General features: G+C 28.6%; 2 protein-coding genes across 3 annotated transcripts; both read right to left on the bottom strand.

Moving 5' to 3' along the window:
• Positions 1-58: 58 nt before the first annotated feature.
• LOC106777411 lies at positions 59-3873 on the bottom strand. Of its 2 annotated transcripts, none has more exons than XM_014664997.2 (3): positions 3533-3873; positions 3373-3454; positions 59-421 (listed from the first exon to the last, which is right to left on the bottom strand). In XM_014664997.2, exons 1-3 carry the CDS (start codon positions 3632-3634, stop codon positions 258-260), a joined length of 348 nt encoding a protein of 115 aa, XP_014520483.1. In that variant the 5' UTR covers positions 3635-3873; the 3' UTR covers positions 59-257. The 2 variants fall into 2 exon arrangements, with proteins under 2 accessions (XP_014520483.1, XP_014520482.1); XM_014664996.2 differs by having other exon boundaries at positions 94-424; positions 3533-3864.
• Positions 3874-7762: 3889 nt separating this feature from the next.
• LOC106777733 lies at positions 7763-11352 on the bottom strand. Its single transcript, XM_014665460.2, has 6 exons — positions 10932-11352; positions 10278-10345; positions 10035-10157; positions 9101-9925; positions 8784-9000; positions 7763-8644 (listed from the first exon to the last, which is right to left on the bottom strand). Exons 1-6 carry the CDS (start codon positions 11206-11208, stop codon positions 8124-8126), a joined length of 2031 nt encoding a protein of 676 aa, XP_014520946.1. The 5' UTR covers positions 11209-11352; the 3' UTR covers positions 7763-8123.
• Positions 11353-26299: the final 14947 nt, after the last annotated feature.

Below are 26299 nucleotides of genomic sequence, written 5' to 3'. Positions count from 1 at the left end.
CTTAAGTTATTTGATAAACAGCATTACATATAAACCATACTTTTCTTGCCTTATTTGTAGAAAGTTACTATCTATGACTTTAACAAGTCATATATTTAAATGTTCAAATAATATTGTTGACTTTTCACTAAGTAAATTTAGTGGAAATCAGATGGAGTCATGAATACACTTCATCAGTGTCAAACACATTATGCAATGAGGAAACTGATAGAATGTACATAGTGAAATGAATGTACAAAAATATTATGAATATTTGTTCAATGACGGGAAGAGCGAAAGATCCGTTTGATGATAGCAATTTTGGGGAGTGAATTCTTGTTGATCTGAGTAATTTGTCGAGTGCTGAGTTTCTCCATAGATGGTGATTTGAAAGTAAGTGTCACTTTCTTTTCCAAAACATTAATCAATACGGACTCTGTCTCTGCTGAAGATTAACAAAACCTACCAATGTTAGCACCATATTTATTCCATTTCAAATCTCTCACAAAGTTTATAAGATAAAACACATTCTTTTTTCTTGAAAATTATCTAAACAAATATGACATCTGAAAAACACATGGAATATGATATAACCTCCACAAACTCTTTGTTGAAGGGTGTTTTACTTGATTTTTATAATATATATATATATATATGACTTTCACAAACTCTTTGTTGGACGGTGTTTTACCTAATTTTTATAATTACGATAATAATATTTTTTTATAATATATACTGGTTTGTTTAAACTTATTAGAAATTACGATAATAATATTTTTTTTATGATTAATATGTTAGGAAATTGATGATTGTATGGTATGAACCGATCGGTCAATGTTTACCGATTGGTCAACCGTATGTGAAAGCAACTCAGAGAAGAGTATAAATGTATAAACCGAAAGGTTGAAATATCTAATTCTAAGATCATTTTGTAGAATAATCCATATAAAAACATGTTTCGACGATATCAAGCTACAATTGGATCAACTTTAATCAAAAGTCTAGTAAGAAACTTATAAATATAGAGGTAAGGCAAAGAGGTAGATGATTGCATTTATTGGACATTTAAGACTTAATTGTAATAATTGATGGTAATCTAAAATTGACTTGAGTGTCGGAGTGTCTTTAGCAGACACTCACTCCTCCGATTTAGACGGTAGAAGAAAAAAGATGACAAGCTCGAAAGAGATAAAATGACTAAGTGAAAACAATAGACAATGTTAAATTGTGGAAATGTATCTCTTGATCCTATGAAAAAATGATCATCTTGAATAGTCTTCCAACCCTGCTTTTTCAGTTCACTATACTAGAACTTAAGACCTTGTTCAAACCTTTGTTGGATGGTGTGAAATAAATTGTGGGAGTGAAAAAGAAAGAAGATAACTAAGTGACAAATGATAGAGAAAAAAAACAAGAGAAGTGTAAAATTTGAATGATTATGTATTTGATTAAAAAAAAAGCAGAGAATTTTGTAAAAGATTACTCTTAAACCTTTTTCTTTCTCACTTTTTTTCTCTCACTTATTACCCCTCACCATCTCCTTTAAAATGCCTCTATCTGAGTTCCTAAAGACTAGATTATATATGAGATTTTCTTATTCAATTATAATATTTTATTTTATTCAATTGAGTCATAATATTTCTTAAATAAAATTAATATAATTTTTTTAGTAAATTAAATTTAATGATTGTTTAAAATATGTTATTTATCAAAATTTAGATTATTATTTTTATCTTGTGTCAAGATCAAATGAATTTTAGAATAAAAAAATATAAATTTTAACACGTGAAAAATTCAAATTTAGATCAATATTTTAATGTCAATATATAAAGAAAGACATCATATTGAGTCTTTTAAAAAAAAATAAATAAAAACTTAAGTTAAAAACAAATATAAAAATTAAAACGAATAAAAACCTGTATATTAAGACTAAATTAGTAATTAAATTTATCTATCTTGAATCAAAAACTTACATATTAAAACTAAATTACTAATGAACTAAATTAATAATTAAGTGTATCTTAAGTCATCTCATCTAAGCCTACATATTTCTTCTCACAAATCTTCTTGTTTTTGTGTTATTACTCTCTTGAACTCTCAAAATGTAAACTAATTTAGATATCTTAAAATGTATTAAAAAAATTAATATATCAAGTCAAGATGATATATTTTGAAGGTTAGATAGATAAACCATATTAAAAATCCAACCAACCACCAACATTGCATGGCACTGAATCAGAATTTTCATTCTTCATCCTGAAGGCTTAGCTTCCAACCTTATCTAACCCTAATAGGCTTATGGATACTAAATAATAACCAAACTTATTATGAATGGTTTTGCCTCCTTCGCCATTACCCCAGTTCTTGAAAGAATCTATTTTTTTTTTTATATCAGTCAAATCAATCTTAAAAGAATTGAGTTTAGCATTAATTAAAAAAAATAATTATTTTTAACATATCTAAATATTTTACATTTATTTATTTATTTATTATTTTCTTTGTTTTTAAGAAATTGTTTTGTTTAAATAAATGTAAAAATGTATTATAGTATCACTTATATCATGAGAAACAACATTTTGTTGATTTAAAAGAATAGAAATATATGAAAATGAAACTCTATTATTTAATGTTTAGGTGAATTAGAATTATGGCAGACTAAACCATAAGCATGTGATGGTTTTGTTGTTTCTTATGTCTTGATGCCAAAGTGACTTTATAACTTAGTTGTCGAATGCATAGAAGATGTCAAATAAGGAATGGAAAATGATATTTTAATACCATTTTTTTATACTATTTTGACACTGCATACGTGTCAAAATGTGATAGAACGATTTCAAATTAAAAAAGTTGAGGTAGGGATACATTTTGGAAAAGAAAAATCAAAGTTTGTTTTTTTAATTTGAGATCGTCTAACCATATTTTGACACGTGTGCAATGTCAAAATGGTGTCAAAAAAAAGTGTTAAAATATCATTTTCCATAAACAATTAACAACAACATGGATAGTTGAGAGAAGCAAGAGTTTTCACAACAATCAAGAACAGAAGATTCCAAAGGTGGAGTTAATAAGAATAATAAATGCAGTAAGAATTAAATTACCCTCACATCCTTCCAAAACATATATGGCAGACTATTCCTAGGTCGAAACCAAGAAGGACCACCTCTTACAATGTCTCTCTTTCTCTCTCTTCTATGACTTCCCCAAGGGAATCTAATTCTCCTGTTCTTCCTAGGATACTTTTCTCTTCGAATCAATATCAACCAAAAATTTCTTTTGCTATGCAGACCCTTCAAAATCAACCTAAACTTTTCTCTTGCCAAACATCTACAACCTTCTTAAAAGCAACAGTTCTAATGAATATAACAAAACAAACAATCAAACAAACAATCTTACCATTCATCTTTGTAATAATGTCAGTAACCTTTCTCTGGCACTTTTCACATTGCATGTCTGCAGAGAGAACAACCTCTTGAACCTGTTTCAACCATATCAAACCATATCACCTAAAAATTCTACAAATCCAAAACATGACCAAGCTAACACACAAATTTACCTGAGGCATGGACAAGGACTCCATAGAAGCTAGACTAGTTCTACTCCCACCCTTTGATTTTTTTATCTCAAGCTTCCTTTTAGCACCATCTTCCAAATCCATACCTGTGATTAGGTGTGCAACAGATTCATACAGGACCTTACAAATATATATATTTAACAGATTGTGTGGAGAGAGAAATTTGGAGAAAACGATCTATGAACAGCTTGTATTGCATCTCAATGGTTAAGTAGTTGGTTGAAAAAGAAAAAGAAAAAATTGTACAGAGAGCATAATGGCACAGTATGGTAAAGTGAAAAAGCTTCTATGCCAAATTGACAGAGATTGTTCTTTCACTAACGTGCAGAAGCAGCCCCACATACTGCTTAATTCTTTTTTTCTTCACCATAATTATTGCTTATTAAACCAGGTTCTAGGCTAATTCAATGAATCAATTAAACTAATGCTGTTTAAGGAGCCTCTTGGCTCACCATCAAGAAAGCGACTAAGCAAGCCAGCCCACTGCACAACTTGTGACTCACTATGCTACTTTTGCTACCACTGCTTTCTCTTAACAATTTTTTTTAACAACTTTTTAACGATAAATTATATATCACTATTTTATTGATCCGTTTAAATTTATTTTTAAAAAATATTTGAAACGGATAAATCACATGTCACTTTATATGAGTTGTTAAAAAGTGGTAAAAAAAAAAGTTATTAAAAGAACTTTTCCTTCATTTAAACAAGAAAAATAATTATTTGAGTACTTAAATATTTTACATTCATTATTGACATTATTCTTACTTACTTTTTACTCTCTTCTTTCTTGAAAAATATAAAATATTACATTTTACCTTTGTATTCTATCTTAATAAATGTAAAAGTATCTCATGATATCATTACTCCTTAAACAAAGAGTAATTAATGGAAATTATGCAAGGTAAATGGCTTCTACCCACTTAGAGAGTAAAAGAAACACATTTCAAGAAATGAATTTTTTAAAAGCTTTAGATAATTATTATGTTAAAAAAAACAAAATAAATAATAAACTTTAATCGAGTTAACTTTCTTAGTCTATATAGTAATGAAGATCTTCAAAAGTTTTGCTTGTGAAAGGTACATGGTATTTTTTTTATTTTGTCACGGTGATTAAATACAATTGTTGTTTGGAAGAGAGTTGATGTGTCAAAGATTTTATTATATATAATGAATCTAGTTTGAATCGCATTGACACACTAGTATTTATTTCATTTGACTTTCCTTGATGTCTTATTTTTAAGACATGTAATTATTTTACTTCTAATTTTGTTGAACATATCAATCTTCTCTTTTGAAGACTTAGTTCCTATCGTCCTTTATCGTATCTACTCATTCTTATTGTATTAAAATACATTTCTTTTATGTGGTCCTTGCTATTAAAAGTTAATTTGGATATTATTTTTCTAAGGAACTTTAAGGAAAGGAAATAAGAAAAAAAAAATTCATGTTGGATATTAAAGATCACGAAAGCACGTTTTTTCATCTTCTTAGAGATGTTTTTTCATCATGACCATTTCACCTACGAAAGCAAAACAATCAAAGCTAAAACTTTAATATACTTTGTTCCGAATGAACTTCAACTGATAACACGCTCCTCCGAAATCTCTGGGTAACCCGTGCAAACGATCCTCCAGTCCTGTGCCAACTCCGTACGCTCTTACTTAGATCAACCGGGTACCTACTAAAGACACTCCAACGCTCAAGTCAGTATAAAGGAAAGGGTAAAAGATATAACTAATGAAAATAAATGAACATTCAATGTAACCAACTACCTTTCACCTTTGACTTGTATTTATAGTATTCATCATGGGCCCTTAATTACCTAATCCTTAATCACGGCCCAATCTATGGCCCAATCCTTCTAATTATGTTTTGTCATACTCTAATTACCTTGTTCCCTAACACCCATCTCGGATTTAACCGGTCAGCCGAAATCCATTATCTCTTTCCTGGCATCTTGGTTTGCAACGTCGTAGTGACTTCCATAGTCATGCAGACACGACCGGTCGATGTTAACAATCGTCCGGTGCCATGACTCGTGGGATGCTGCTTTGGAATGTCATGATCTTTCGTGACCGTCCGTCCACCGATGCTGTTGTGGAGGTGGCAATCTTCTGCAAGCCCTAGCTCCTAACATCGTAGTGACTTTCAGTCATGCAGACACAACCGGTCGATGTTAATGATCGTCCAGTGCCATGACTCGTGGGATACTGCTCTGGAATGTCATGATCTTCCGTGACCGTCCGTCCACCGATGCTGTTGTGGAGGTAGGAACCCTGAGCCTTAGCTCCTGGCTTCCAGCCACATTATTTTGGTTGACCAGTCTTTGACCGCCGCCGATATGTAGTGAGGCTGCGCGACACCGCGCTTATCCGGTCCTTATTGTACATACTTGTTTATTATATACTAAACATTAAGAATATCACATATAAAAATGCATTCAACACTATTGTCTAGTGAACACAAAACTAACTCCTAAGAAAGGACAAAGATAAGTGAAAAACATTTTATATAAATATTCTTATAATTAATACATACAAAAAAAATAAACACATAGATTGCAAAAGACAATATATAAACTCAAACAAAAAAAAAAACAAATTACAAAGATAATCACCAACGAATTATGCAAAAATAATCAACAATTAATTATGCAAAATTCAGTACACAAACTCAAACAAGAAAAAACAAATTACAAAAATAATCAACAACAAATTACATAATCCAACTCTCTTTAAAAATAATTACATAAATAATTATAAATATATGGACCATTTATAATAGTTAGACCTATAAATTGTTACAACTATAAGAAAATAATGGAACCTCTAACTATTTAACCACAACTATCTACTAATTTCCATAAATATATGCAAAGAACTATCTAATAAACACCGTAAGTATATGCAAATATTTCTGGTGGTAGACAACATTTACCAAAAGAATCTCTATTAGTAACACCAACTAAAGGTTGTCATTAGACAATTCACCAAACGAAGAAGCAGCAGCACAAAATTCAATATTTTAAAGTTTAAATTATTTTTGAACAAATTAAATTGTAAAAGCTCTCTATATTAGTTTTCTAAATTTTTATGTTTCACTTTAATATATAAGCTAATTTTAACCTAAAGAGAAGTGAAGTTGATTTTATTCTTCAATTATTTTTCCCTTCTAAGAGCACTTTTTAATAAAGAAACTAGTCCAAATAGCCTCAAACATCATTAACCAAGACTTTGAAATATATAACAATTACATATATGGTATGTTTGTAAAAAAGAAATCCTTTAGAATCACTTATAAGAGAGAAAAATATAGAAGAAAAAGTAAATCAATATCTCCATTACTTAAAATTAACATATGCATAAATTAGAAATTAAACTTCAAAAAACAAAAGAATAATTTCAATTTGAATAGAAAAGTTGGATTAATTTTTCCTTTTTATTTTTCTTTAATAGAAATATTTATAAACATACTCCTAATTAATTTTGACAACCAATTATTACTTTTTAAGATAGTAAAATGATGTAAGAGATGGTTTATGAATTAAATATATGTCATTTGAAAAGACATAGAAGGGTGGCCTTGTTAGGATAGCCCTTATCCAAAAGTTTACTTGCTTAGTGGTAAGCGTTGGATCCACGACCTACCAAAAGTCAAACAAGTGGCTCCTCCTTGTGGACCAAAAACACAAAATATAAATAAATAAAAGGGTTTCATTTCGCTTTCGAGATGGTTCTTTTAATGTAGTCGTGCACGGCACAAAAAAGCTGAACAACTGTTCTCTTCCTAATTTTCTAATTTCTAATTCTCTTCCTTTATTTCTACTAGGCGGCTGCTATTACTAATTTACATAAATTTGACTCATAAATATCCTCCCAATCACTGTCATTACTTTTACTTAAACTCTTTTTTCTTCATTCCACTCTGCATTCATAATAGTGTTTTTTTCTGCTATTTTTAATTCAAGTTACCCACCTGATGCTAATTTCAACCAAACTGACTAGTTTTTACTTCATACAAGTGATCAAATCAAATTAAGTTGCCTTTGAGCTTAACCTTCATCAATCCGAAACCAACCATTTAAATTAGTAAAATATTTTACTTCTTTGCTAAGTTATACTAGTTACAATTTAGTAAATATTTAAAATAACTACAGTGAAAATAATTTCACTAACTTCATAAATCGAAAACATAACATTCAGCTCAAAATAAATATAAAAGAACAAGCCAAATTTCAATTCTTATAGCAGAAAGTTACACAAATTACATTACATTGGATCCTTTTATCTATCCTATAAGTCAGAGCCATCCTCAGTTATTCCACTACGTTACACTTTTCCTACGCCAAAACTTGTATGCATCATCCTTGCCTCCTTGGGCTGCTTCTCTTCGGATTCAAACACCCAACTGGAATGAAGCTTCGATGCCACAAACAAACTAATGAAAGGTGGGGAAGAAAAGGGCTAACCTAAGGTAAATTTTCTATGTTAACATGGATGAAGAAACCCTAGATGAAAATCTCGGCTTGATAGGCATCGAAAGGATGCCACTAAGATATGAATCAATGGAATCACCTACACATAACCATGCTAGTTAAAGAAGGCACAACTGAAGAAGTGAAAATGGAAGGATCCCCTCCTCCATACTTGCAGTCATCATGATCAACTTTCAATGATGCTGGGATCACAAACCTGTCAGGAGCATTTGATTTCAGAACCTTTGGCGACCTTTTCCGATGGCTTTCAGTGAACCGTGGCTTCTGATAAGAGGTACTACCATGTCTCCTCTTTCTGGTGGTCATCCACCTTAACTGCAATAGCAAATCATCCTTCAAAAGGTCTACGGACTTTTTTGGTCTATCCCTATCAGAATTCAAGCTAGTATCTGATGGCTTATGTTGTATTCCATCTCTAGTTGATCCTGCGATTGATTTGTTTTCATTGGATTTGGACGAGTTTTGTGCTGTTTTCAAGTTTGATAAAACAGACGCCACCAGATCAGGCCTTTCCCTCACATTCACCCACTCATTCCCTACCCAATCTTGAGCCTGTCTTAAGTTACCAGAACCAAATACTGACACCACATTTTCCCCTGCAAAGACATTATAATAAGGATCAATCGTAATTACACATAGTAATTAAGTCAAACAACCTAATATTATGTGAACATCAAATACTAACAAAAACCATTTAAGATGAAAAACATCGAAAGTGTAAAGAAAGATCCATACCTGGGAAATAAACATGATAATTAGCTTCGGAGTCTCTTTGAACAACTAATCCTTCCCACCATCCATCATGCCACCAGGCATCAACAACGGAACCAACATCACCAACCCAGGATAATTCGCGTTTGTTGGACAATGGAGCTGGCCGGACCATCGTCCTCCCATGCATTCGAAGACCCAGACTATCAGGCACTGAAATTCTGGAAGCTAGAACCCATTCCTTAACCAAAGAACAAAAAAAAAATGATTATATTATACTCCTCATATATACACAAATGTTTTTCCGGTAACCAGTACAAAGACAGATAGTTTCAACGTACCTCAAGCTTCTTGGTTTCATCAACCGCATCTTGAATGTCTCGATATTGCACCTTCACTTTGTATTTGTGTCTCTTGACGACAGAAGCTGTAAACCAGCATCCTCTCATCCCACTATCTTGAGAGAGGACCTCGACTTGGGAACCTACAAGTAAATGCTGAGAAGAATGGTCATTCGTCCCTTTAATCGTTGCTGTCATGTTTCTGTGCCCGACCAGCTTCAAGGAATTGTTTCCAGAACTGAATTTGGTATTATTCTTAATGTTATTCAGATTTTCCAATTTAAGGGCAGTTAAATCAATTGCATCTTTGGCATCATCTTTGGCAAGGCGTAGCCTCTTCTTAGGTCTGATCGAAATAGTTGACATATGATTCTCATCCAGTTCCGGAACATCATCTGATTGCCCAGAACTCCCACTACACTTTGAGTCCAATTGGGTATACATGTACCTGAGTATTTCCTGTTTCCAATAACCCTTAATTTGTGTTATATCAAAGGGTTTCACATCATCATTATCAAACTGGTGGATGCACACGAATGGTTCCAAGTGGGTTCGTCGGGCCTCATTCCGAAACTTTTCGTAATGTTGTGGACTGAGGACGAAAGCCAATCCATCTATGCATTCAATACTCAGATCTTGAAGATAAAGAGAAAAGAAAACCTCTCTGTCACTAAAACTGTGAGGCAAAACAATACCAACCTCATCAATTTTGTGAAACCAGCGCACCACAACCATCTTGTTGCCTCTGGAATCCTCATATAGGTCTTCCAAGTAGGCAACTAGACGCTTGTTCTCTTCTGCCAGAACAAATACAAAATCATGAACCTGAAAACATTTAAAAACACCGCAAAAATTTGCCAGAGTCAGATTACGAGTCATGCATGGCTAAAAATAAAGGATAAATAAGAAAGGCAAACAAGAGGGCGACACTCACGGATATCTGAAAACCATTCCTCTTATAGGCCTGATAGTGCTTTCTTCTTTTCCTACACGTCCATGGAAACCCTATCCATGAAAACTCCTTTGAACAATTTTGCATTTTCTGCAGTTGAGTATCCTGAATTACACGAAAAAATAATCAGAAAAGAACCGAAAACGAAGAGTAAAAGCAGAAAAATAACCACAAATACCAACATAAGGATACAAAGGAGTCGTTATATCAGCATATAGTCAATACCTTCAAGGCTCCACTTTCAGATTCACAGCCATGTTTTCCCACCATAACCGCATCTCCAGAAGGCGAATCTGAAGGATTTAATGCAAATACAACAAAATCAATTTCAATTACCAAAGGAAAATATACAGTATAAGAAAACCAGTAGAACTAACCAAAGACACTTTTCTGATGGTAGGATATTCAAACCATAGAAAACCAAAAATAAAAAATAAAAGAAAATTCTCCAGGGTAGAACAAATAAATAAATTAACCACGTAATTTCAGATCCAGATCGAGGAAATCTCGCCCTGGTAACACCTTCCAGAACCTCAGATCCCAAAACCAAACCAATCCATACCAGACCGAAAAACCAATACGAAAACTAAAATCAAATAACGCGAGGGAATTAAAAAGAATTTTTTTTTTCTCTCAGCTCATTAAATCGAAAGAGCCCAGAAGTGTAGCTCACTCAAACCAGAGTCCTACATCAGAACCCCTAAATTTGTGAGAGACCACCAAAAGCAACCAAAAACTACAAAAATTTGTGAAGAACACGAGCTTCTTTACCATCTTATTTCGCAAATTAAAAGAAAACGAAAAACCGAAACTTGTTTTCAATTTCAATTAAAAAGGAGAAGGTGAAGAAGAATCATAAGCGTGAGAAGGACAGCGAACCTGAAACAACCGAGTCTAGCCAATCCACAACCTCTCTTCGCGATTTAAGCTTGACGTAAGGCCCCAACGACGGGTTCCGAATCGCGTAGCGATAGGACATGTGTCTTAGGGTTTTTTCTTTTCCAACGACGGCCAGATCCGCCGCACCGCCGCGTCGTTTCAGCAGGTAGTGAACCTCCCTCCTCCCCTTGTCGCTCGATACCGGCACCTCCTCCCAGCTCACGTACACGCTCTTCTCGCACAACGTCGTTCCGGCCCAAGATGCCACTCTCTCCATCCAAACGACAGAACCCTCTGCGTTTCACCCTCACCCAAAACGCACACTTCAGAAAAAAAAAAAACGAAGGCTGGCTAGGAAAAATAACACAAACGAAATAAAAACGAAGAGGGAAGAAGAAAAAGAAGAAGATGGGGGAAGAGAGAGAGGGTTTGAATTGCGATTTATAAAAACGTTGCATGTTCGAGGGGTCTAGGGTTTCGAGATCTGGGAGATGGATCCGACGGTCGAGATTCGTTCTGACGCAGGAAAGGCGAAGGAAGTTACGCGGAAGTTCGGAGTTACGAAAATGCCCCTGAGAGTTTTGTAGAACTGTGGTTTTGCCATTAGTTTTATTTTTATTGTTTAATTTTAATTTAATGACATGTTGGAAAATGGAGGGAAGGGAAGAAAACTCGGTCTTTCTGAGTGCCAGCTGGAGGTCATACCAGAGTGAAAATGATGTTAATGGATGTCTTCTTATATTGTTAGAATTTAACACAAAAACTTTTTCGAATTAAAAAATAACATTTTTTTCTTATTTAATTTCAATTTTGATATATTATTTAATGTCTGTATATATATAGTCCAATAAATATATTTAAAGAGTACGGTCAAATCAAAATTCATTTGTAACGAAGATAATTCTTGATTCACTTACTCTCTAATCAAATTTTAGTAATTTAATTATATGATATGATATATTAATATCATTAATATCCTTTTATACCAAATATTAACACTATAAATTATGGTTAGTTTAGTTTTACAAAACGATATATAGTTAATCTAGTTTTACACTACATTCATGTTATTACTTTGTTAATTTATCTTGTGGTAAGTTTTTATTATTTATAATATTTTATATTATATAACAGATTTCATAATATAAATAAAATTTATTTTTCTAAGAAACAAAGTACATTTTTTCATACTCACTTATACCACACACTTATATAAGTGACTTGATTTAAATACCAAAAAGTGTTTTTCAAATAAATATTTTTTTTGTGTTTTAATTCTCATAAACATTATCACCTATAAAAAAAACAATCACTTTAAATCCTAATAAGAGAATATAAATTAACTATTTTATATATACTACTTGTAAATAGAGACTAACTTAATTTTATTTAGGTAAAATGTTTTATAAAATTTTATTTTGAAATATTTAGTATAATTATATAGGCGTAGTTTTTAATGTTGATGTATTTAATTAAGATTAAATTAGTTATTTGTTGTGATAATCTCTATTTTTACTTGGTTTTTATGTTTATTGTCACGAATAAATCAATCTTTTTTCTAGTTTTAAATCTTGTTTTATTTTCAAATTTAATGTATTTTTATATTATTTTGTATTTTAATTCTTTTATGTTTCTTTATTTTAAATTTTTTGTTTATTAGTGTAAAATAAATTAATAGGAAATAATTCTATTTAAAGAAAACAAACAAGAATTAAAAAAAAACATGTTTTAGAACAAGAAAATATTAATTTGAAGCTAATACTTACATTAGGTGTTTTTGGGATCACATAAGTGCTTAAAATTTAGAGTGTTGTCAAATTGTCTAGGGCCGAATGGTGGAATAGTAGGGCTGAGCTCCATCAGGATAGAGCTCAGCAGTGAAAAATGATGTTGAGTGATGGTTTGACATAGATCTCCTTGTGTGTTTTAACTAACAGAGCTCGGTACTAATATGGCATTGAGCGGTGGCATCGTTGACATGTTAAAATGGATTATTTAAACTTGTTTCTTGTGAGGTTTTGGAGATATTTTTCCTCCCACACTTCACTTTCAACCTATGACGAGTGAGAGAGGCTATTGAATGTTGTTCTGGGTGTTGGGAAGCTCTCCCACTCCTCCTTTAGGTATTCAATCTTCATCCATGATGTTTTTCCCTTCTTAGGGTTGATGAGGGAGAGGAGCTACGAGTTGGAGGCGTTGACACGAAAGGGAGGCGCAATTAGGTCATGGAGTAGCTGTTAAGAACCTTGGGAGAGAGCTTGCATCTTCTTTTTAGTTTCCATTTCTTTTCTATTTCTTTAATTTATAGAACCCTAACTTCTTCACCATGGAAGTTATTCTTATTTGTTGAGATTAACGTAAAACATGGAACTCTTTTATAATTTTGTGCTTTTAATTATATATCTTTTTTCAATTAATGTTAGTATTCAATTTACATACTTAATGCTTGATGTGGACTGTTTGTATGCTTGACTTTATATTTTTTATGTATTGGAAAATATGACTTAGTGGATGTTTTTATCTAGGAAAAGAACATGATTCATTAGTTATATTAAAACTCTAGAACTTAATGCGTGATTGCTTGTTGAGAATTCAAGAAATTGAAACTTGATGACTTATTATAGGCTCAAAGTCAGTAAGGATGAGATTTGAGTATGATTGTGAGTTGATTTTTACTTGAATATGAAATTGAGATGCTTGTCATGAAAGTGAGATCGATGAACTGTAATCTTTACAAATTTTAAATACTATGTTATATTTTCTTACACAAAAACTGTTTGATGAAAATATCAAAAAAAAGTTTATTGTTTGTTTTTTAATTTTGTCGTCTAATTAAATTAAAATACAAAACTTGTCAAGTTTATATAAATCTTTTAGAAAAAAAAAATATTTATCACTTATTATGACCGTGTACTTGTAGTTAGTTTTGTATTTATAATCATATTGTAATTATAATTTTTAATATTAAATATATAATCGTGAACGGCATTCATTATTCAAACTATTTTCAATTCTTTTACATATTTTTACCAAAAATGAATAAATGTTAGAAATTAATGATAAGATGTTTCCTATTATATTTTTAATGGAGTTTTACGTAACGATGATGTGCAAGATATTATTACATAAAAGTATACAATAAATTTACAATTTTTGAAAAGATAGAGATTAGTATCGAAGGGAATAATTTTGGATTTTTTTTTTCAAATAACTCTATTGAATTTGACTTCTTAGGTAGGAAGGTGAGTTTAATTATTTAGGTGACTTTATTTTGAGGAATATACGCACCTATTTTCTTAATGATTTTAGATTAATTTTCTTTATTTATGTAACATGAGACGAGGAAATTTTATGTGATATCTTTATAAATATGATAAACTTCACATGTACACATACATTAATCTATAAAATAAATATAAACCATCATTGTTACTACCATTTTTAAATATGTTTGAAATTTAAAACATGATAATATAATAAATCAATTATGTACTATATGTTTGTACATTATATGCATGCGGATGGTTGGACATAGAAAATGATGGATCCAACGATTTGTAGTTCTAAATAACCTTAAGTACAAATATAAAATTTTACTTTGACATCCATTTGGTCACACTATTGACTTGAGCGTTAAAGTATCTTTAACAGATAATTGCTTATACGGTTTGGACCTCAAACTTTAAGAATTTAAAAGAGTTTGACCAAGTGTGATTGAGACAATGTAAGTAGACAAGGAGAAAAGTGTGAAACATTTTTGTGTACCATATGCCTGGGATCTACGCATGTGGACAGCTGGACATAGGACAATGAGATCAAACAGTTTATAGTGCTAAGCTACCTTAAGTACAACCTCTTCATAGAAGTACCCGGACAATGACACACACACACACAAATATATATAGAGGGGGGAGAGAATAATGGGTAACAATAAGTAGTTGAGCATTAGAGTGGTGGTAGTTATGATTGAGATCAGGTGGCTCAGCGATGGAAGGCGGAACCGAACAGTGAACAACTGATTCGAGCAGTGGAAGGCGAATCTGAGTGGTGAATGACTAAACCGAGCAGTGAACAACTGAACTGAGCAGTGAAAGACGAAACCGATCCGTGGTGAACGTATGAACCGAATGGTAAAGGTTAGGAGTGTGAAGTGGAAGACGAAATTGATTGGTGGTGAGCGTATGAACCAAATTGTAAAGTGTAAGATCGTGAGTTCTGACACCTCTAATGAAGTTTATTAGTAAACCCTATTTATCTGATATTGGGTCGTGATTACAACCTTGTTAATCGTAAGTCAATTATGAAACCTATAAATAAAGGTCAAAGTAAGAAGGTAGGTGATTGTATATATTGTGAGTTTAATATTTTATTGTGACACCCATTAGACTAATGACTTGACATTAGAGTGTCTTTGACAAGTACCTGTAGAGTTTAGAACTCCAACATTAAAAACTCATAGGAGTTTGACCAAGTGTGTTCGATACAACATAAGTAAACAAAGAAAAAAAAAGTAGAAAAGAGTGTTTAAAGGAGATTCTCCACCCTATACCTGAATCAAATTCAATTTAATTTCAAACTATAACAACCATATGCTTTTTTTTATATCAATGAATAATGAATCAATGCACACAAAGACAATATCATATTTAACAAACGAGAGACACCTTTTAGAATATTCAACAAGTAAAATATTTCCCAATTACTTCCCTAACCTTCTAGAGTTTTGAAAAAGAAATTAAAAACCACATTATTTGAGGTAAGAGAAGCTGAATTTTTAGTTAAGTGTATTTTAAGTTAAAAGAAGTGTGGAGAATGGAAAAAAATTGAAATTTTATGTTGGTTTGAATAACATACTATAACTTGTTAATGAACTGGTATGATGTTGATTTTAATTAAGAAAATATCATGAAAAAATATTATTGGAAGAAATTTTGCAATTATGAAATTAAAATTTATAAAGTCGAAGAAGATTTAGAATATAAATAAAGTTTATATAAATATTATCTAATTAAGTTTTGTTCAAAAGAAAAAGAATTGCGTTTTTGTACTCTATGTTTAGCCTGGTATTTTAATTTCGTAACGGTATCGATTATTCTATTAATTATAATTATGAAGTAAAATGACTTGAAATTTTTTTTGTATTGAATGAAAGTTATTGAGGTATTAATAAGTAATTATTAGTGATATTTTTTTTATAAATACATATACTATATAATTAGAAGGTACTACTAAGTTATTGATGAATCATATGATTATTAAAATAAAAATTTAATATTATTATAGATCTTATTAAATTATTGGGTCCAATATGCAAATGTATCAAATTTGGAGAGTCGGTGAGAATTTCTGATAAAGTCAAAGATGAAAAGTTATTTATATTTTAATAACTAAAACTTAGTTTTTAAGTTTTACAAATTTTGTTAAAAATAAACAACATTGACAATATAATAAAATGATTCATATTTTAATATGTGTGGACTGTGTGCGTATATGGTCTAGTATAAATCCTATATGGAGAGGCTTAGGAAAATATATTGGACACTTTATTTTAATTAATTTTAATAATTTTATACTGCATTTATATTGTTTAGGATAGTTACTCATTTTAATTATTTTTCTTCTTTTGTTATTTTTATTTATTTACCTAACTCTCTTAGTGTAGATTTTATAAATATTAGTTTATTATAAATTAATTTGAGTTTGTTGAAAGATGACTTTGTATTAACTTATCCATAGTAACCTTTTCAGCTACTTTCTTATCCATATTGAGGTTTTCATAAATATTTAATATTAATTAAGTAGCTTTAGCAATAATATTATCAAACTTAGTATAGTTGTCGAGATACTACAGTTTTTAATGTTTTAATTCTTATTTGTAACTTAAATTAAATTAAAAAACATATATAAAAACTTGTAACTTTGGTGAATGGATTTTTCTTTTTGTCTTTATCTTTCTAATTAAAAGCATATAATGTGAAAAAATAAATTAAAATATTATAAATTACAGAAAACTTCCATATTTAAAAAAAAAAAATAACGATAGACTATAAATTGATCGCCGTTTCAAATCTAAATAATAGAATTTTGACTTAATATCGCTTTTGGTCCCTAGTTTGGAAGGGTTTGTTCAATATGGTCCTACCTTTTTTTTTCATAACAATTGATCCCACCTTTTAAAAAAATTGTTCAATTGAGTCCTTTTTGTTCATAGAGATCCCATATTCAAGTTTAAATTGTTTATTATAATCCTTATTGTATACGATGATGACATGATTTTTAACATAACATTATGTCAGGACAGTTAAAATAACATTTGGATAGGTAAATGCATGAAAGAACTTATTAACGTTGTAACAAAAAAATGAGTCAATTGAACAGATTAAGCCTATAATTTTGTAAGATAGTGACTTTCATTAGGTAATTTTTCAATGGTTTATCTATTTGATAAATTTAATGAAAATTATACTAAAAAGTAATAGATTACTTTTGAAAATAAGTTACGCATTAAATAAAAAGTAAAAACAAAAATTGATACATAAAATACGAGAAATATTTGTAATCCTATTTTATTTATTTATTTAATAATAGCGTTCCTTTGCATAATGCAATTAAAAAGCACCTAACTTATTTTAAAAATATTTGAAGAGTTACTTTATTGTTATTATAAAAAAAAAACTGTATATATTACTGTTAAGTATTACATAACATCTTCATATTAAAATAGTTATTTTCTTTAGGGCTGGTTTGAATGAAATTTTCAGTAAATGCTTTTAGAAACCGAAAATTAGAACAGTTAATATTAACTTTTTTACCAGTTAAAATAAACTAATTTATTCTATAATTTTCTAAATTTATATTTTTAATTAATATAATTTAATTTTAACTTCTGAAAATGTTATTTTTTTTTATTTTTTCTATAAATCATTGGGAAATCAATTAATTAAATTATATTTTTATTTGCAATAAAATATTAATTCAACTAATTAATGTTAAATCGTCGGTCCCTTAAACCATATATGTGTATATGGTATATAGATCCAATGAAAGTAAAATTTGTAAAAAAAATATTTATTATGGATATCATTATTTGCAAGTTATATATAAGGTATGTATATATGTATATATACTAAATATTTTGTTCAAATAAACTAACCTTTCTTAAATTAATATATTTTTATATATGAATTAAATAAAACTATATAAGATTTTGCAATACCTCGTACATTATAAACATAGTTTGGATTCTCTACTAGTTTTTTCTATGCTATTTCTTTCTTTTGCCTTCAAAATATATTAATTATGAAAACGGATGATTTTTTATATTTAAATAATTATATTTAATTTTTTTTTATATTAAAACTTTTATGTATACTTTAATGAATGTTATATATGTATCTTTCTAAGCATGTGTATAATAGAGGCATACGAATTTAGGAAAAAGTCTTTTAAGAATTATTTTTTGACAACGCATACATCGTAATTTGTGATTTATTCGTTTCAAATATTTTTTTAGAATAGATTCAAACAGACCAATAAAATAAACACGTATCCTCTTGTCAAAAAATTGTTAAAAAAAATTGTTAAAATATCATTATCTATGAATTTACGCATATGCGAATCATGTATTTAAGATTAGTCTTAAAAGATGATAAAATTCCACAGTCGTTGGGTTTTGATAAAGCCATCAATAATTGCTCTTTAGTTTTCACACTTGACTGTTCCTAATATTTCAACATCCCGAAAATGCAATTCGAATTTAGTGTAACCTTAGTCAAATTTAGTCTATTCACACTTGGTTCTATTATATTGAAAAAAAAAAAACTTCATATTTACGATTATTAAATTGTTATAAATAATAAAAGATTAAAGGGTATTTAATTTACAAAAGTGAGGTAATATTTTTTTAGGAGGTCCACAACGTTGCATCCCGAGAATATTTACTTATTAAATTTTGGTGTTCTCCTAAAATTTCTTAAAATTACAAATTGACTCCGATATATATTTTTTTAATCATTGAAAATTGGTTCTTATTTTTTTTTATTTGCATCTTAGTCTTTTTTAATATTTTTAATAATAGCAATTTAGTTTCTTGTCAGTTTTTTATGATTGCAATTAAACCCCTAATTAATTAACTAATTGTGTTGGTTTTTGCAAATACTTCAAAATTTTAGTGAAAATTATTATTTCAATATATAATTATTAAATTTATAGTGATCCTTGTTATTTGATTTAATTATAAATTTAAGCTAATATTTTTAATACTTTTAGATTTCGTTGATAATTCTGTGAAAAAATTCATCACTAGTAAGAATCATAAAATTTTTTATAAAATATTTGAAAGTAAAAGTAGATCTATTTTGAAACTAAATCTATTTTAATGTATAATAAAATTTTAAAGATAAGTTTTATAGGTAATGATATTTTAAAGTATGACAAGTGAAAATCGATGAGTAATATATTTTTTATTAAAAGGTAAAAAACAAAGAAATGAGAAAGTTAAGAAAAGAAGTACCTTATAAAAATTAAGGTTTTTGTACGGTATATGTTCGAGGACACCTCTAAAAGGAAGTTGCAACTCATTGCACAAATTGTTAGTAGTTAATATTTCATAATATTAAAATCAAATTATCAAATTTATGATATTCTATAAATTTAACTTATAATGCTCGCATCAACCAAGGAGTTTTGAGTGTGAATATTATGTGACAAGACATGTGTAGAAAGTCATATCCTCAAATGTCGTTGACTCATGGAATTTGGTAATGTGAACACTTTATTACTAATATCTTAAGTATTTATTTCTATAAGTTGACTCAAACTCTTCTTTGTGTAGATTTTGGGTAATGCCTCTTCAATGAAGCAAGAGGTTCTAAAGGAAGTTGGTGAGTAGTGAGTTTTTTTTTTTTTTTCCTTTTAAGTGTGTAAAAAAGATTATGTTAGATATTTTATGAATTTTTGGGTAATTATAGATGCTTAGTCATTATTTGAACATGGTGAGAAAGTATTACAATGTTAGATTGTTACATGTATACTACACTATTTTGGACTATATTTTATGCAGATTTTTGTGTGGTAGGTAGCACATACAAATCAATCATTCAAAAAATGATATTTTTTATACTAGTTAAAGCTTAAACTTGTATAGAAAGTAACTTTTTATATCGATTAGTATTCCCATAAGTATATGAAGTGTCTCTTTTTATTTCCTGTTAGTGTTTTAGCCAATATAGAAAATAATGCTTTTTATACCGATTAATGTTTCTATTAGTATAGAATATGAAATTTTTTATATGAATTAGTTCAAAATTGATATAAAAAGTCTGGGTCATATATTATATCTCTTTTTCCTAGTAAACTTTCTATATTAATTCTTAAGCTGATATAAAAAATAATGTCAATTATAAAACTAGTATAAAAAGTTAAATATTTTTTATACCTCTTGCTTTTATATCAATTCAATAACTTATATAAAAAATCTTTTTCAGTTGGTGTAATAAAAACTGTTCTATATTATTATTTGTATATATTGATTCACCTTGTCACTATGCAATAGATTTCAACTTACATATTTGTAAGGTTCCATCATTTTAGAAACTCGATTTTTTAACAATAATAGAAAATTTTCAATTCAAATCAAATTTATGCTAAAATATTAGTATATTTAATATTTTAAAACCAATTTTATGAAGTAGATTGTATTTGACATGTGGGTCTACTACCTCTTTATCAATCCAACTTAAAATAGAATGGATCGAGATTTTATCACCTGTTGACATATTCAGTTTTCCTTGACTTGTTAGATGAGAATGGATAGTTTAATAATTTGTGAATAGGATTGCAACCATTTGATTGAAATTTATAAACACCATATTGATGTAAAGTGTAATTTTGAAGAACCAAAATAAAGTATATTTGACATGACATCTTACATAATTAATTTGATGACACGATCAATCTAAGGAGAGATTTTTGTTTCCTATTTTGAGTTTTTTCTTTAGCATTCAGTTATGGATGTCAGAGCATGTTGTCTTCTTCTTGACCGTTTCACTTTATTAATGTCAGTTTTTGTTTGATATTATTTCATGTAATGACAAAGCGCTGATTGAGGTTGCGATAGTCAAATAACATTCTATCATTGCATTATTGATGCTTATGTATATACAGCAAACATTTGTATTCAATTTCTCATCCTCAACTCATTCCATAAAAAATCTATGAATAGAGTGTATTATTATAAATTATACTCACTTAATTTCTTTTCATCACTTGTTATATTATTACTTCAGCATTAAAAAATCTTCTATGTTTCTTTTTAACTTGGAATCCTTTTATTATATTTGACTTTTTAGAAACTCATATTCTCTTTCAAACAATAAATTCAACATTATTTATGATCAAAGCATAATTTTTTTATACCTTTTTATCCTCTATTTTACTTTTTATTAATTATTTTCTTTATATATACAAAAGTCATTTTTAATAATCATATTGTTTTTAAAATGATTGTTATAGAAGTGTTTTTTTGTCATTTCATACCAAATTTGAGACCAACGTTATACTGGAAGACGTTAAATGATATCGAATTTAAAAAATTTGACATTAATTTATGTTAATTAACGTCAGACATAGAACAATCTGACGTCTCCAGTAGAGCAAATTGACTTTGTTGCTTTATGTCCGACATTAATTAACATCAATTAAGATCATTTTGTTGGTGTACGATGTTAATAAACTTTTTTGGTTTTTTTTTTAATTAATTGTGATCTTTTTTACAAATCTACGAAATCTAAAAACAGAAAAACAACAAATATAATCCAGTTTTTGGTATTTTATACAACATGAACTATGAACTCTAATGCAGTATCAACAACAAACAACAACAACAACAAACAAATTCGACAAAACAATAAGAACAAACAAGTTCAACAAATAAGTTCTTCAAAATGAAAATGAAAACTAACCTTCAAAAGGTGGGTTCGTCAAAATAAATTGTTGCCACCAGTGAGAAAAAGTAGAATGCACCTGCGAAGGACAAGAACACAAAAACAATCGGTTAAAACAAACAAAAATCATACATAAAGTAATTAATCAACATGCATTTGTATCAAATAATGAAAGAAAGATTACATGTGATGGTCATCAACGTTTGTTTGAGAAAAGTTTGAACAGAGAAGAGAGTCTCACACACTAAGATAAAGTGAATGAATTTTAAATCTTTCGCTCAAATTTTTATTGAATTCATTTTGACGTCTAATTTTAGGGCATTCAACGTCATAAGTTCATTTTTACCTTCGCATCAAACATTTTCGCAAAATTTACTTAATAGGATGTCGAACTTCTCAATATTCGACGTCTTATAACAAATTGACGTCAAATTATAGTCCTAAACAACGTCTAATAATTCTATTAATTTACAAAAATGCCAACAATCATTTTTAACGTTGATTTATTCAGTGGTTGGATGTTGAACACACGTCGTTATATGTTGTTTTTGTACTAGTATTTTTTTTTTAATAATCATTTTATTGATATGAACATATAAAGATATAGATGTAGAGACATATCTAGATAATAAGAACACAAATGTATTAACTATTAAACTATATAAAACCTTGAGTTGTATAATTTTGAAATGAAACTTTAATGTTATAACAATAGAAAATGTATAAATGTTATATTGTAATAATTATATCTTTTGGTTGATTGTACTATCGTATTTTTATACCTTGAATTAATTGTTTCTGAATATTTATCATGATATATTCTATTTTATTAATATTATGTATTAAAATGGAATGTCATAAGTTATAGTTAAATTTTTCATTTATTATTTATTTATTTAGTTATTGATTTTGTGATTCAATTACGACCTTAGTTTCCAAATTATGAGTTATTAAATTTCGTCTTTCTTATCTTGCATATTTTTCTCTTTCCGTACATTACTTAAATTAAGATATTATTAAAAAATTATTATCTTGTAATTTAGAAAGGAACAAATAAAAATGAATAACCATTTATTAGAAAAATTCCAATTTAAAAAGGAATAAATGGAGTGACCATTATCTTATAGTTCGATGATGTAATTTAAGGAAATAATTCATTTAGTTGGTGAATTTAATTTTTTCTAGAGTAAAATTATTTGTTTGATTGAAAAAATAAAATAAAAAATAATTTTTTACAAAGTATTTTAAATGACTACAATAGTAAAATTTTAAATTTATTAAAAAAAAAAATTCCCCAACTAATAACATTTTATTTATATATACATACATTAAAAAAAAACTGTTAAATGTTATTTGAATATTAAAATTGAACTAACATTTTCTAAAAGTTTAATTTTACAATTTTATATTTTAAAATAAATATTTTTAAAATGAGACTTATTTAAAAATAATTATTTAATTAAAAAATAAAGTATAAATATTTTAATTATTTTATCTAAATAAAATATTTAAAAGGTAAAAATAATTCAATTACAAATAATTTAAATATTATACATTTCGATATCGTAAAAATGTAAAATTTTTGTATTGAAACACAATGTTAGGGGTAGTCTACATACACTTGTTACCCCTTTGTTTGCTTGTTTCTGTAAATGAAAAAGAGAAAACGCATTTAATTTAAATGAAATGTGCCAAACTGAGAAATGGAGGACAATTTTCTATGTAAACTACCATATCCATGTAAAAATTAAATAACCAATTCCATCATATATATTTTATTAATATTTATATTACATAACCGATCATTTTTGTATATAATTAATTATATTATAAATATTGTATTAACATTTACATTAATTAAGCAATTATATCTTTAATATACTTAATTATATTTATTAATTATATCTTCAATGTACTTAATTGTATTTATATAGATTGACGTTAATGAGATATGAAATATTAACGAAGTACTTACAGTTCATTTATTATAATTAATAATAATAAAAGTGAAAAATTAAATAAATTTATTTGACATGTAATGATCCAATTATAATAAATGGTTAAATAGTATATTTCAAGCATAAACATTATAAACATATTATGCTCATTAGTGTTACAAATATCTAAAATAGTATTTAAAAAATAGGAATAGTTTATCATATAATATATATATATATATATATATATATATATATATATATATATATATATATATATATAATAAGTGAATGCGAGGTATATAGAAGATATAATTAATTATATATATAGAAGCGAGGTAGGTGTTTAGAAGTAGGTCAGTACATTAACCGATGTCTTAAAATGAATTTTCGTTGTACATTAACCACTGAAAAGAGATAAGGTGAGAATATGGTGCCATATTCTTTTTCGTTGGCGGTTGGAATGGTCTTAGGCAACAACCTAAGTTCGTCTTTCGGTTGAAATGCCATGAGAGATCAAAAAACACAAGTTTTTCTTACGAGGAAACTAGCAATGGGAGAAGGTGCACTACGCTACCCCAAAGAGACAAGATAAATCGCACCAAAACACAATGAAAACTCATTTTAATCGGTTCAAATGAAAGATAATACATGAAAAATTATTTTAATCGGAGTAAAAACAACTTTAAATGGTTAAAAGGAGATCAAACGCACCTGAAAATACAGTGTAACGGAGAGAAAAGGCGAAGACGATGAAACCGTTGATTGCAAACTGCAGGTTCGCACAATTATTTAACAAGAAATTAAACGTCAATTGAACACAAAACCGACGTCTATAATTGATTATACGTCGGGCGCGTCACTAATATGATGTCCATTGTATTTAAAAATTAATATTTGTGTTATATATAGACGTCGGCTTGGCGGGATGAGACGTCTAGTTGGCGAAAATGAATGACTTTTTCACCACCTGGTCAATTAATAGACGTCTGTTACTCAAGTAACGGATGTCTATAATTGTTTTTAGACGTCATTTCGATGGGATCCGACGTCTAAGAGGCGGAAAAGATTAACTATGCACTTATCCGACAGACATATAGGCGTCAGGTAGCAGGTTCACCGACGTCTATAGTTTGACAAGTAGGTGAACAACAATTAATTTCCACCATATAGACGTCGGTGCCCCTTCGACCGACGTCTATATTTTTGAAAAAAATGACTTTTCACCTAACTGTCAAACATATAGACGTCAGATGAGAGGTCCCCGATGTCTAAAATACTATAGACGTCGGAGAACTTTCTAACTGACGCCTATATGACTAACTTATTTACGAAATTCCATTAATCATCAATATATGTCACTCTTACCTTTAATTGACGTCTAAGGAGTGACATTCAACAACGTTTTTACCCTAGTGTTTGTTGACATTACACTTCTCATATTACCGTATAGTATTATTCTCATCATATGAATAACTACATTTACATTCTAGAAAATTCAAAACAAATGAACCCACATATTTATGAGTTTAAGATTAGGATTACAAATTTATAAATATATATTTTTATTCGGTGAATGCATATCTCACTCAACAAGTTTACATTGGATTCAGATCTGCCAAGCGACTACCTTTTGATAAAAATATATCACTAATATTGTCTATTTTTTACATTAGTTTTCAAAATAAACTCTTTATTTTCTTGAAATATATCCGAATGGAAGTGAGTAACCTCATTCAAATATTTGGTATGCAACACGTAATTTAATTATTCACGAATCTGATCTCATTTAAACCAATTCATTTTATTTGAGTTTATATACGTAAAAATTTAGATAAAATCGAAGCCAATCTGTTTCGTTTAGAAATTAATCACGATATATTATTTTTAAAACTATGATCACAACCCATTGATATTAAATGGCATTTTATTTTACTAAATTATTATTATTATTTATATAATATATGAAATTAAAAAAATTAAAAAAATGGTAATAACACTTTTATTTTATTACTTCTTCATGCTTCAAAATTTTTGGGTTACTATGTTTCAAGAACAAGTTATTTTAAGTGGATACAATTATACCTATATAATTTTAAACTTCATAAAGCTAATCAAACAAAATTTGATCCTTCTAATTTTGGTTAGGCTTTTCTTAAACAATAACAACATAAATTCTATACATCATCAAATGTTATATAATTAACATCAAAATATTTATTTTGTTCTAATCCGAGGGGAACTCTAATCAGAGTGTTACGAAAATTACCTTTATAATTATCTATTACCATTTATTTAGAGAAAAATTATAATTTAGATCTCCTCACCATTTAGGATACATAATCTAGAGAGGCATTAGAAGAATAATTTAATAAGATCGGATTCTTAATTTAAGTCTATTTCTAAAAATATTGTAATAAATATATAACAAAAATGATGAAGTCCAACTAAAACCGTTTTATGAAAAGATTACATAAACTGAAAATTC

This window comes from Vigna radiata, chromosome 11 (genome assembly GCF_000741045.1).
Source record: "Vigna radiata var. radiata cultivar VC1973A chromosome 11, Vradiata_ver6, whole genome shotgun sequence".
Taxonomy (NCBI): domain Eukaryota; kingdom Viridiplantae; phylum Streptophyta; class Magnoliopsida; order Fabales; family Fabaceae; genus Vigna; species Vigna radiata.
The sequence above is the reverse complement of the archived record's forward strand: the minus strand, read 5'-3'. Positions and strand labels throughout refer to the sequence as shown.